At 37.8% G+C, this 13,715-nt stretch overlaps 1 protein-coding gene across 8 annotated transcripts in view; it reads left to right on the top strand.

Annotated features, from left to right (window-relative positions):
- The window catches only part of triob (trio Rho guanine nucleotide exchange factor b), a 94,989-nt gene that overhangs the window by 12,583 nt on the left and 68,691 nt on the right, over nucleotides 1-13,715 (top strand). For 6 of the 8 annotated variants that reach the window (XM_044117944.1, XM_044117949.1, XM_044117948.1 and 3 more), the window contains exon 2: nucleotides 120-173. The exons of 1 other annotated variant lie outside the window; for it this stretch is intronic. In XM_044117944.1, coding sequence (XP_043973879.1) covers nucleotides 120-173 — 54 coding nt within the window. Of the gene's footprint in view, nucleotides 1-119; nucleotides 174-10,000; nucleotides 10,281-13,715 lie in introns of those variants that run through there. One more of the 8 variants, XM_044117946.1, reaches the window with a different exon arrangement.

Here is a 13,715-nt window from a genome sequence, read left to right as displayed (position 1 = left end):
TCCACCACTTCAACAGGCTTTGCTGCATCTCCAGTTGGTTGCAGCATTCTTCAATCTGTTTGTACCTCTTTGAACTCATCATGCGTCTCTCTGTGTGTGTGTGTGTGTTTTTTTTTTAGACTGCTCTCTTCCAAAATCTGAATCCAAACTGGATGGCCCTGGTCAAACCTCAGGTAGGTCCAACTCCTAGTGGTGCGACAGTCATTCACATAGTTTCTAAAGCATCCCAACACATTTATCTTTTGGTTATTTTACAGTGGTCTACATAGATTTATTTATTTATTTTTTTGGTATTTTATAGTTTTGGTGTATAACCTTGAGCTTGAATTTTTTTCATGTCAGTAAAATTAGTCTTCCGAGTTAGCAATGGAATAATGTAGGAGCCATTTTTTAGCCATCTGACTGGCTTTGTAGTCCAACAGATGTGGGACTACAAAGGGGCAGCACTTCATTCTTGTTGTAAAGTAAAACTCTGTTCACACTCACTACTTTTTATAATATCACAAATTAATCTTAAGGAAAAGCTCAGGTTGTTTACAGGTTCAGTAAAGTTATTTCCAGTAAAAGATTCCTTACCTCCACTAGACAGATGTCATATTATTGCAACGTACTATGTTACCCCACTAAAGTTACACTGGTGAACTCTGCTGGTTCTGTCCAGCCACCTGGAAAAAGTCAATATTTAGTCCACCAGTATAAATATATAATCTTTCCTTTTGTTTGACGTTATCTGTTATCATGGAGTGTTTTAACCCACACTTCAAACTGAAAACATTTTAATATTTTCAGTTTGAAGTGTTTTGAATTGCTAAAATAAGCTAAAACAAGAGTGAGTTCATCTGACTAGCTATTACCATTTCACTATTTATTTGCTATTCTATCAGCCTGAGAGAAGGCTGATGGGAGTTTTTTTTTTTTGTTGTTTTTTTTTTTTTACAAAAACAGTAAAAAAAAAAAAAAGTGTATTCTTTGACTCCGATTTCCATTTAAATGTTTCTTATTAATAATAATTAACTTCACTGAATCTCACTTTTAAAACTCTGGAGCCAATGTGTGGAATGTAACATCCATATAAATACTCTATGAAGGGGTTTTGTTGGTGAACATAAGTGAGGAAACAACGTGAAAAAGATCGAAGGCAGGTCAGAGACAACACACCATGTAACTCAGTAAGGACAGATAATGTGAGGATGCTTTTTTTTTGTAGCAGGGAGCGATATAATGGTTAAAGTTTATAAAAGATGGATGGAGCTAAACAAAGGACAATCAGAGAAGAAAACCTGGTCCAGGCTGTAGAAGACTTGAAACAAGGGGAGATTTTTACCTTCCAGTAGGACACACACCCCTTAATCATATCCCAGTTAAAGCCTGGACCTGGAGCAAATTGAGAATATGTGCTGCAAGACTTACAAATTGATGTTTACAGCTGTTTAACTACACTGCAAAGAATATTTGGGGCATTTTTTTTTTCCTTCTGTAGATTTGCAAAACTAATAAGAAACATAGCCCGAAAGATTTGCAATTGTAATCACAGCATGAGGGTAGTAGTAAAAACTGTTGACTCAGAGGGGCTGAGCTTTTTGCTTCCATTTCAATTACCCACTGCTTTGTGTTGGTGCATTGCATTAAATACCAGGAAAAGGCACAAATGTTTATGGTTTGACAAAATGTAAAATACAAATACCTTTTCAGGATGTCAGTCACTTTCCACCATTTGTATTTTTTGTATATGACAGGAGATTATTCTAAAAACATGCATGCATACATGTTTATTTGTTGAGGACACTTGTCCACAAAATCGCAAAGAGTCCCTAGCACGCACTCTTAGCTTGCATATGGGCATCTAGACTAAGCGTGCTCAGAGTAAACAGTTGGACTGTCCCCCAGTTTTGCTCTGGATCTCAATCCAAGATAATCTGCCACAGAAGCCAACTGGCTGTTCAGCCAGGATCAGTCTGATCTCTTGCTGTACTAAAGGGATATAAGCATGCTTGGTATGGTGAATTAGATGGGAATTTGCCTCGCTGGCTGAAAGTGAAGATAACTTTTTCAGCACAGAGGGGGGAGATTAAGTGGTCTCCTCTGCGCTGCTTTTCTCTCGTCTCCGCCATATGTTTCTGTTCAGTTTAATTCAGCAGTGAGCTCAGTCTCTCATCCCTGCCCACACTGAGCTCACTGTGTGGTTCCTATTGAACTGGGCTTTGAATGCTAACCATGTGCACCGGGGGTAGACAAGCAGCCAGGCATGCTCCCTCAGTCTGTCTTTCTCTTTCACGCTTTCTCTCCCTCACACACACGCGCGCCTCTAAGCAGTGGCGGAAGTGGTTTCCTCTGAGTTTATTGGATTTCTGTTTTTTAAAATTGTCCCCCTGCAGAGGCCTGGATGGTGAAGATGAGTCTTGACAGTGTGTGTGTTTGCGGAAGTTGCTTAGTGTGAATTAAGTTAGTTCACTTTTCAAGTTCATGTCTCTTTTGTTTTGATGTGTTCTGTTTCTTCTTATCCCAATAAATGGCAAGCACGTAAAACTAATGTAATACAGACATTTCAGGCTGTTTCTGGCTAATAGGAGTTTCCAGTTTTCTTCAAAATCTGTCTTGTACATTCTGAACTTAAAAGTGTTCTAGAAAAAGTGAAATTTGTGATCACAGCTAAGTTACCATGTAGTATGTTTGGGTCTTGTTGTTTAAATGTGTTTAATTGTGGGTTTTAACAATTGTTTATGTAAAGGTCTTTCCCAGGACTGACATTGCAAAGTAGTCATGGCTATAAGTTCTATAGGATATAACATGTGAATTGTATACTTGTCCCTATGAAATAAACTAAAAAAGATAATAAAATACCACTTGATGCACTGTCTGTCACAAATCAGAGGTAGTCAGTACATGAGTGTTTTGCTAGTGAAATATCCACCTTTGTTAAAAAAACACCCAGAAAGAACTGACAGAACAAACAATATGAACCCAATAAAATTCCTTATAAGTTATATTTAAAGTCCTAACACCCAAACTGAAGATGTTGTATTTTAATGTAATGGTCAAATCATCTACTTTATTAAGACAAATACAAATTGTTTGGTTGAACTTTATTTGAACTTGCTTGTAGAAAAAAATAAAAATAGTGTTGCTGTCATCTAATTCACAAGGAAGTGTGCAGGATATACAAGCAGTGTCCATCCTAGTATTGTCCACAGAGGGCTGTTTACACACATTTGCCTCTAAGCACCTGTGTGAGCTCCTATGCATGTTGTTTACACTACAGAGCATCCTGACTTTGTGTGCTTTTTTGCTGTGTGTTTGCACAAGCAGCTTTCTTTGGATCACTCAGTAGATGTGAGTGCACCACTAAGCATGAGTGCTAAGCATAAAGTAATTCACAGTTTTAATAGTTACAAATAATCCTGACAGCTATAATTACTTATTTAAAATGAACTTATCAATGGATTTGTATTTGGATTACTTTACCCAATGTGTTAGATGTACTTATATTTGGACAACCTCCACTTTTTTCAAATCTTTTAAACGTGTCTTGAATGTTTATTTTCCGTATGGCATTGCTTTTTATTTTTATTTATTTTCATTAGTACAACACTTTTGTAAACTTGTTGTTTCTGGATGTAGAATTTAGAAATAAAATGAATCTGGATTTTTGACGCTGTTAGTGACAAGTGGCTAAAGCTAAATTTCAGCTGGATGTGAGCACTCTTTTTACCTTTTAGGGTGGCGTTTTCAAAGAAAATAACCAATGTTAGGTATACGACACCAATTATTTCTCCTTAATTACACAGGTCCGTGCATTCTTCTAAAATAGTAAATGGAGCCACAAACATCCAGAAATTTTAATAATTAAAACTAATTGGTTTTGATTAGAAATTATACAGCACTCTGAAGTTAAGTAGTATACATTAAAGATAACTTAAACATCTTGTACAATCTGTGGTTGAACAGGTTGTTGTATAAATGTTGGGTATATTGTGTATTTAGAATTTTTCATCAGTTACATCACTCAATTAAAACATGTCTAGAGAAAAAATTTAAATATGTTCTCATTCTAAAAACAAATAGGAAACAAAACAGCAGATATTCTGTGTGTGCTAGAGTCAGTATCTGGCTATTACTAAAACTTATTCTAGATAAACAAATAAAACGTAACAGTTATGACAACTGTAGGAAAATTGAGTAAAGCTATTTTCTAAAATGCAATAATTATTGCCATATTACTACCATATTTTTCACACCTTTGAATAAAACTGTAAGGATATCAATATCCATGCTGAATGTGCACAATAATAATTATGATGCAAAATGTTAATATTGTTTTATTTACTGGAAGAGAAAATAATAAGAAAACTCTATAATGCTGAATGTATTTAGCTATTGTGAGAAGACAGAGCACAAGTTATGATACTTTCCTGCACACCTAAAATGTTTTTCAATCTGTAAAGGGATAGAGAGAGGAGGAGATGAGACAAAATGTGTGTATAATCACATGCCTGCACCCCCACCAAAAAGTCATTGATCAAATTCACCAGTAGTGTTTTTTTCCCCCTCCGATGAGAATTCAGATCCGTTCCCCAGGACATCCACATACAAACAAGCACATTAGATGTATAAATACGCCACCATCTGCTAATGAGCTCCATCTGCCGAACACTGAATTTACCCCCAAAGTCATGTAGAGTTTTTTCCTCTGTCAACATTACATTCTCTCCTTCTTTCGGAATGTGCTCTTTTCCTGCAAGATCTGGCATCAATGCAACGGTCATCATCTGTTATTGATGCTGTGTAGACAGCCTTTTGATAAATAAAGGTTAGCACGACAGCGTAATTTATTGCTATGCCCTCCCCCTCAAACCCTAGCGCCATCTCTTTTTCCCACATGATCATCATCATCATCATCATCTTTGTCGTCTGCCTCTCAGATCATGCTCTTTTTCTTGGGAGCACTGACATAGAAAAACGAGGTTCCGCTCTCTCCTGCGTCCAATTGCCATCAGCCTCTCCCATGCGGATCGGCCAATCGCTCCTCTGAGCGGGGCTGACAGGAGAGAGGCGGAGAGTCAGGGACAGTGCGAAGGGGGATGTGTTGTGTTCGTGTGCTTCCTAGCTGCTCCTTGACTTGAGGAATATAAAGGATGCTTGGCTGCTCCAGGAGCAGGGGGGGATGTCACTGTAATGCCAGATCTACGCTAGCCAGCGGATGCATTTGCAGGTCTTGATTACTGTGCTGCTGAGGAATTATTTTTATTTATCCAAATTAGTGACACTGGAATATGCTGTTTTCACTGCACCTGTGCAAATGGATTAGTGATTAAAATTTTATTTTATGTGACGATGGGCGTAGAACTCCAGCTGTCTTGATCTATGCCAGCAATGTGTTTTGGTGGAATCCACAAGTCATTTTAGAAATGCATGCACATCAAGTGGATCTGATGCTGGTAGTTTCTGCCTTTGTTACTTAATGATTTGATGGATGTCTTGCGCCGGAACACGTTACGTAAGGATGATTGACAAATTCTCTTTGAATCAAACAGATAATTCAGAGTGGAACTGATCATAAAGAAATTGGAGAGGTAAAAGCCATAAAAGAGGAGTTTTCTTAGACGAGTACTTTTTCATTGAAGCTCGTTTATGGATGGCATCCTTTGTTGTTGTGTGGCTATTTTTCTCTCTAGCTCTTTAGGTGGTTTAAGGGAGTAAACAGGCTGAGGACATGTCTGTCTGCTCCCCCCTGTAAGTATGACATGTTTTCAGAGTCCCACAGCAAAACTAAATGCAATTTTTAGGCTGCTTTGTTTTTGTTAATATGCTTGGCGGCAAAAACACAGCTCTAAAGTTAGATTTCAGAGGTCTGCAGGCTAACTATTAGGCGCATGTGACTCATGCGGTCTCACCTCTTTTGCTGCTACGATCCGTGTTTACATGGAAAGGGGGTGTAACCGTCAAAGATGTAAGACAGAAGATCTGTGTAGTGGTCGGAATTGCATAATTTGTTTCACACATAAAAGACAAAATAATTGGCATGTTTTGTCATGTATTCCTGAACTGAAATATTATACCAGGCAAGAGATTAAAGAACAAAGATCTAAAGATTTGAAGATGAAGCTGGAGTCTAGACCCCTGCCGATGAACTATATTGTATAAAGCTGAAGAAGAGCTTCAGAGCTATCTAGCTGAACAGGAACCAGATGCTGCAGCACATCTGGTTACAGGCAAATGCCTAATATTTAAAGTTTGCGTAATCCATCATTCAAGTTCTTAAATGTGTAAAATAGCAATCTAAAAGCTATTAATATTAGTCATCACTACGCTTCGTTACACGTTTTGTGGATAAAGAGATTTTATTTAGCTTCTACTATACAACATGAGCCTCAACAGAGAGGAATTTAACTCTGAAATCGAGTGTAGTGACCTGTAAGCATTTCTTTTTTAATTGTTTTGTCAGTATAGATTTTCCAGGAGCTCAGTGATGGAAATATGAAGGTCAGGAATGTTGGGGATGTTTTCTTTAATAAATTTGTATGACATAGCTTACTATTCAAGTAAATAGAGGATTATGTCATGATAACTTTTACAGTACTTCAAAGTTTCTGACTCTTTAAACAAAGAAACAAATATTCCCCCCTCAATATTCCTTAATCTCTTGTCTTTGGAGTTTTTTTCTTTTTTTATATATTTAGGAGTAAATGGATATAAAAAGATCTGATTTTGAAAGACACTTAGGTCACTGGTGTAAAGATGTACCACAGTTCTGAAAGTTGTGGTTTGGAAATTGCTAATACATTTTGTAATCTTTTTAATTTGGTTTGGTTTAGTCCTGTTAGTAAGATGCTAGTGAAAGAGCTCTAATGACTCTGGCTTTCTACTTGTCTGTATCTAGAATATGATTTTTGTTTATGTTTGTTGTGCAGGAACTATGATATTGTGGTATTTTAACATGAGGTTATTATACTTCAAGAACCATTTACTGACTAATGAAAAATTAGAAGAAAAAGTAAGACAATAGTCCCATAGTTTTCCTCAGATGTTAGAAAATATGTTATTTGTGGATTTTTTTTTTTCTCTTTCCTGAATAATAGTGTCAACTGTTATTAACTTGAAATCATGCCCGTTTGTGCCATGTGTAGTTGTTTTCTTCTGTGAGAATGTGATGCAGACAAAAACAGGAAATACAACATGGATGCACACTGTATCCTGTGTGTGTGCAGTCAGGGTGGAGTCCTGGTTCCACTGGCAGCTCTGTGTTGTTTCAAAGCCCCAAAGTTGCAGCTGTGATTGTTTTCCTTTATCGTTTTGCCTCAAATCTTTCTCCTTTTGGGAAGGTTTGAGACTGAGACTGCCGGGAGCCAGAGCAAAATATGAAAATAGCTGGATTGAATTAGATTTGGAGCTCCTCAAATGCCTGAATTAGTGTGAAATATTTTCCTCTGTGTAGGAATGCTGGTGTAAATGAACTGCACAATTGTAAGCACTCGTCTGCCAGTGCAGTTCATGTGCTCTTGTATGATGTTCTTCTGGCTCTGTGGATTATAATTTTGAGCGGAGGAAAACAATTCTTCTCTGAATGACCACCAGCCCCTCTCGGGGAGTATTTGTGTGCGCGTGCATGTGGTTACTCGTGCAGACCAGTCAGATGTTCCATCAGATAGTCTCATAGCGGGCTGTTTTTATAAACCAGTTGTTTTTAGAGCTGTGACAACAGTGAAGTGCTTACCTCCTGTCATGGAGACAAGCGTTGGACGTGTAGCTTGCTGTCTGCTGTGTGTTTACTCAGCAGGACATTGGTCTTTGTTGTAGACAAGTCTAGTGCAAAACTATTGACAACACAATGGAGTTCCATGGAGGGAAGTTGAGGACAGAAACAAGGAGACTGTAATCAGGAAATGACCAGAGAAGAGTGTTTTGAATGAAAGGCAAAGTATGAAGGGATAAAATAATAATAATAATTAAAAATAAAGAAACAGAACCTGGGTAGCGGTGAACGTTTTGTGTGATGTGTACATTTATCTGAAAATGTCCCTGGAAGCTGTCACAGAGAAAGTCACACAAACAAGCTCCATTAAACAACAAAGTGAGAGCTACAACGTGTTTTGCACCACAGTATCATCTTCTGGGACCAAACTCTCATTGCTGAGCTCCTGAACATGGTTGCCGGTTTTCCACATTTGGTGACCCTTCTGGTGCACGCCATCACACACTCACTGCATTTCAGCGTCTCCATTTTAACTTCATGAAGATAAAGAACATAAATCAAGTAAAGTCATATATGGAATATAGAGTTTTTTTTATGAATATCATCACATTTTCTTTCCTGGTTTTGACTGAACAGTTTGTAGGATTTCTTTGTGTAAGTGTAACTTAAATTTAAATATAATTAAAACATTTTACACTCTTTCTTTTCAATTTTCTAGGGCCCTGACCGCCCACCACTGGGTGTAAGTCTGTAACATAATAACTAAAGCTCAAAGGTTTTGTGTTTTACCTGAGATGCACTGAGGCTTCCCTACGTACTACATTATGAGTCCTTTCTTCGCTTTGTGGTCTGCAGTGTCGGTATGACTTTTCTTTGCTTCATCAGGCATGCTTAGGTATTTTTCTTGATATGAAGAAGGCTGATGTTTAGCATTTTTTTCTGCCTAAAAATTGAATTTACTGCTCTCAAATTGTCGGTCATACTCTGCGGAAATCCAAATCGTATTTCGTGACACTTCTGTTTAATGAATAACACCCAGCCAAAACCGCTTTGTCACTTCCATGCTCAATTTCTTTCTTTTTCCCCTTCCTTTTCTGTCCTCTTTCTCTCCTGAGCAGCTTAGTAACAGTGGATCACTGAGGCATTCACCCGTCTATTTGTTTCCCTTGCTTCGAAAGTGTCATTCAGTGTTTTCTGGTTTATTGGTTTGGTTTGGTTGCACAGCAGGACAGTCAGGGGCTTTGGTCTAAGGCAGGTTGCTGATTGGTTGTTCCCACAGCCGTACAAAGCATCCTCGGCTCTGCTTCATTGATGAGTTGATGTAGTTCAGCTGGCTGCACAGTGAGTTTATATTGCATACTGCGATGGGGAGACAGATGCCCATGGTTGCTCAGCACTGAAAAAGGCCTTTATGCCTCAGTCAGAGTCTCTCAGTCAGCTTTTCTGCTGCAGAAACAGTGTAAACCATTACATGGACACTGTGTTTGAGGTAACGCAAGTGCCATTGTTTGACTGGAAAGAAGTTCATTGTCCTGTTGGTAATGCTTGTGAAGTTTGACTTTTTTATGCTATAAAGGTATAAATAAAGTGAAGAAGTAGAGTAGGACGTTGTTCATCTCAGTGTTTTTGTGTGTGGATGATCTTAGACTTTACGTGCCTCTGTTCTACTTTTTTCTGATGTTGCATTCTTTTTGTTCTGAGAGGTCAAAACTCTTGAATTTGGATATGTGGCTTTAAAACTTGGTGGTTCCTAACTAGTCTAGACTTCATAATTCAATGTGGCTACTATGCTTATAAAATGTAGTAGTTGGTACATTTATACAGTTTGTTTGCACTTCTGACAGTTCATATGAAAGTAAATCCTTCCCAATTATAGTACTGTGCAAAGTTATTTTGTTGGTTTGGTGTTAAAATACATGAAAGACTACAAAATAGGATGTTATTGGTTTGTATTGTTAATTGAAACTTGTCTCGCCATTGAGGACAGCAATCGGAAAATCTAACTAATGTTTCTAAATGCAGCGTGAAACACAATTAATTTGAGGATGATGTAATTCTCGACTTTTCATATGTATTTAAACTATATCTGGCAGGTCATTGTAGTCATGTATATCTACAGCTTGAACGGTGTGACCTATTTTACGCTCGCTCATGCGCTGCTGCTTACCCTGTCTCGCTTTCTAAGAGGTGACAATCCTTCCCAGTTATTTATTCCAACAGGATCAGTCATGGCATTCATGGCCTGGCCTTTTATGATACACGTACAACTGTGTGATCTCACAGTCACATGAGGCTGCAGGCTGTCAGCTTTGACACCCTGCGATAGCACAAGAAGACCACCATTGAAATGCAATGCGTCTGATTTGCCTTTAGTAATTCCTAAAATGCTAAAAGCTGGGGAAAAGTAAAGTTTATTTTGTGCATCTTTGGAACTATTGGGAGTGCAGGTTTTGGAGCATCTTTTGGCTGTTTGGATTGCTATTGATAACACAAAACATGGCTGCTCTGACCTTGTTGCTCCGTCTGCACTACATGGGATTTCTTAGGGAAAGGAAGGGGAGGCTGGCCATGCAGTCTGCAACCAAAACTGGTAGGTAATACAACATTCACTAGGTAATGCTCATGTGGATGTAGTGATGCTTTCATATTTTTAGTTTCTGTGTTATTGTGTTTTTAAAGTTGTCTGGTTATTACTTACATTGGCCTTTCACTGCTTAAAAGGTTGTTTAAATGTTTGCTCTAGGCAGATAGGTGTAGTGCATTTTCTCACTTTCAAACAAATATCCCCCAAAATGACCATTGTAACAGAATGAACCATGACCCTGTATCAAGCAAACTGTCCATAGATTGCAGGCTTCTGCAACATGCTCCGTCTTTACATTTAAACCTGAATAATCTGATAAATTTGACAAATCATCTCCTTCCTAAAATAGTAGCTTCAGTCACTTTTTTGCCAATAGAGATTTTTTTTATAATTTTTTTGCCTGAAACATCTTTTAGAAAGAAATAGTTGATTGTTAGCTAGCAATATGTTCCTGTATGTGCTTGCTAGTTTCTGGTTCATGTTCATCTTGTATATTTAATTGTATACTATATTTAACTAATTTATTTAACACCACCTCCAAAACACAATCAGAAAATACAATGAAATCTAGGACTTTCATTGGATGTCTACGGCCTTGAAATGTCATGAAGCACACTTGAAAATGCTAAGAAATTCTTAACTGAGTCCAGCGAAAGATTCTTATTACAAGAGAGATTACAGTCATTGTCAAAGCTTGTTCACAGACTAATACACTAGCCGCAAATGTTTTTCAAACTTAGATTCCCCCCCCCCCCCCTCCTGTCAGTAAATAGCCAAGCACATTTGGAGGGGAGAACAGTTTAAATTCAGTGCAGTGCCTGATACTAAATCTTGTTTTGGGGAGGGGTTAGTGACATCAGGGGGACAAGGCAAAGAAAAGCCAGTAGGGGATGGCAAAAAGGAGCTGGCAGGCCCTTTAGCCTTCTGTAGCTCAGTGGGTGGTAGGGCGTTGACCAGTCTATGTCATAGTCACTGTTCATTTCCCTTACTGCCACAAAGCGAAATGTACGCTAGGAAAAGGAGTGCAAAACTGCCTGTTAACATCTGTAGGATGTTGGTTAGACCGTTGCTGATTGGGCCAGTTTTTGGAGGGTTTTAGTTTACAATGGCACTGCTGGACAATCACAGCTGGCAGTATGCCCAGGCAGGGAAAACCCTAATCAGACTATCAGGTAGGATGTTTATTTTTTTTTCTCATGTTTTTTTTTTACAATCTTAGATTATGAGTAGCTAAAGAGATAAGCAGACAATGTGCATGGCATCTTCAAGATTTTAATAATAAATTTTGCAAGTTCCTTTTATTGCTTTGAAAATGCGGCTGATCCAGTTTCCCTTCGAATCGTGAAAACTGTTGGAGAGGAGAGGAGGGAAAAAGAAGGAATCGGATGAATCATTAATTATGTGCACTGAGAACTTTGAATATACTGAATTATTTCATGGATTAAATGCACTTTTTAAAATTTGAGGGCAGACCTTTGCACAATGGAGCACAAATGCTGTGTGGAAAATTCTTGAACATCTGCAGCAGTACCTGTATTGTGGTGATTTTTGCAAATAACTGCAAACTGATGTTTATTAAGAAGTAGCTCATCTCTGTGCACATGTCAGTAAGAGCAATCCATGGCTTCTGCTTTTATGTGATTAATAAAATTAATACTCTTGTATGTGAGATGTTTAATTTCATTTTTTGAGAAACAGAATTTTTAGATCTTTGTATAAGGTGATATATTGCAGTTTTTGTAACAGCATTGTCTCAGAAGCATTTCAGAAGAATGTGAGCAAGGCTCATCGTGTCTTTACCAAATGATAAGAGACGAATATAAAAAGCAACTTGTTTCAACAACACTTTGTAAGCCTTACAGAGCTACAGCCTGCTATCCAGTACATCAGTGCCAGGTGCTGCTGAGGCAGGGTATACAGGACAGCTGGCCTCAGTCTTAAGCACAGGTGCGACCTAGAAGTGCCTGTGAAGAAAGACAAATTAGGCAGGTAGTGCATGCAACATAAGAACGGGTTCACCTTCCACAAACAGTGATTTGTAGTCCGAGGTTATGTAATTATAGCAATCGCTAAAATCCTTTTGCTCTTCCAAAACAAACTTGTAAAGACAAATGTAGTGGTGTGAAGAGATGTTCTGCTTTCCAATGTTTTTTGGGGGGATTAGGGAGGGGATCTGATTCCTGATGTATCTTCTGATATGTTTGGAATTCATAATTCCCATGGCTGTCAAAGTTTTTTCAACAATGTATGAGTCAAAGACTGGTTTCATTGGTGCAGGTTGTTATTTGGTTACATGGCTTTGTAAACATTTTATTGATCACAATAAGGAGCATCTGATCTGATTTGTTGAAGGCTATCAATATTTCCAATATGTTATTTAGCAAGCTGAGGTTGAAACTTTGTTGTAACACATTTAGCATACCTGATTTCTGGAAAAGTCTCAGTACCTATTTAAATGTAGCAGCCATCGAGAATGAACAAGGAGACATGTTTTCCTTTACACATTTTGTGTAAAGGGTATGATGTTGTTTTTAAATAACCCACCTTTACAAAAAATAACAAATTCTGAGTCGTCTTTCTTCAGTCTGCGCTGAAGAATTTAGTTGCTGTTATCTGCTGTTAGCATTAGCTGAAGCCAAGCAACAACAAAAAAAGAATTTTCATCATATATTTTATTAGAATTTTTAAGAGATTGTCATCAAAAACTGCAAATATTACAAAAAAATCTGGCTATTCCAACATGTGGAAAAGTCAGATTTTTTGTAATATTTTCTATTGAAACCAGATTTACACTTTGTCAGGGGAAAAAAATAGGTATTGTTCTTATGTCAGAGCACAAAGTTATTATTATTAATATTATTAGTTCTAGATCATTCTTGATTCAGTGCTGATGGCACTAAACCAACTAACTAAACCAACTAAGCAAACAAAATACCTGATTGGGCTCCCATTTCATCTTTCATGTCCCATACCTGTCTGTTTATTATGTAATTTAAATTGTAGAAGCATTTTTTCTTCTGAGTTCTGAAGGCTCAGACCACTGGACTGAGATTTGCCAGCACTGGTTTTTGTTGAGTGCAAAAAAGTGATGACAGCTGCTACAGTGGGTTACCAGAAGTCAGGTCAAGGGGAACTTTGAGAATTTTTATAGCCAAACTATTCAGCCCAGCGGAAAGGGAATAGAGATGAGATGACTAATAAAAACAAAGAAATTTGTAAGTTGCACATTGACTTTATTATTCTGACTCAGAGAGACATGAAACCATCAGAAGAACAGGTGTACCTTCAAGTGACGTACACAAAATCTTGAGATGCACTGTAAGCATAAAAATCCATTACATGGCTCGTCTTGTGACACACAATGGATTTCTACCAAGACTACATCCAGGTTTTGTGTGCTGTGTCACTGTGCTACTGTAAGAGCACAGATGTGACCACAGT

The sequence above is a fragment of the Gambusia affinis genome, linkage group LG05, assembly GCF_019740435.1.
Source record: "Gambusia affinis linkage group LG05, SWU_Gaff_1.0, whole genome shotgun sequence".
NCBI classification, from domain to species: Eukaryota; Metazoa; Chordata; class Actinopteri; order Cyprinodontiformes; family Poeciliidae; genus Gambusia; species Gambusia affinis.
The sequence above is the reverse complement of the archived record's forward strand: the minus strand, read 5'-3'. Positions and strand labels throughout refer to the sequence as shown.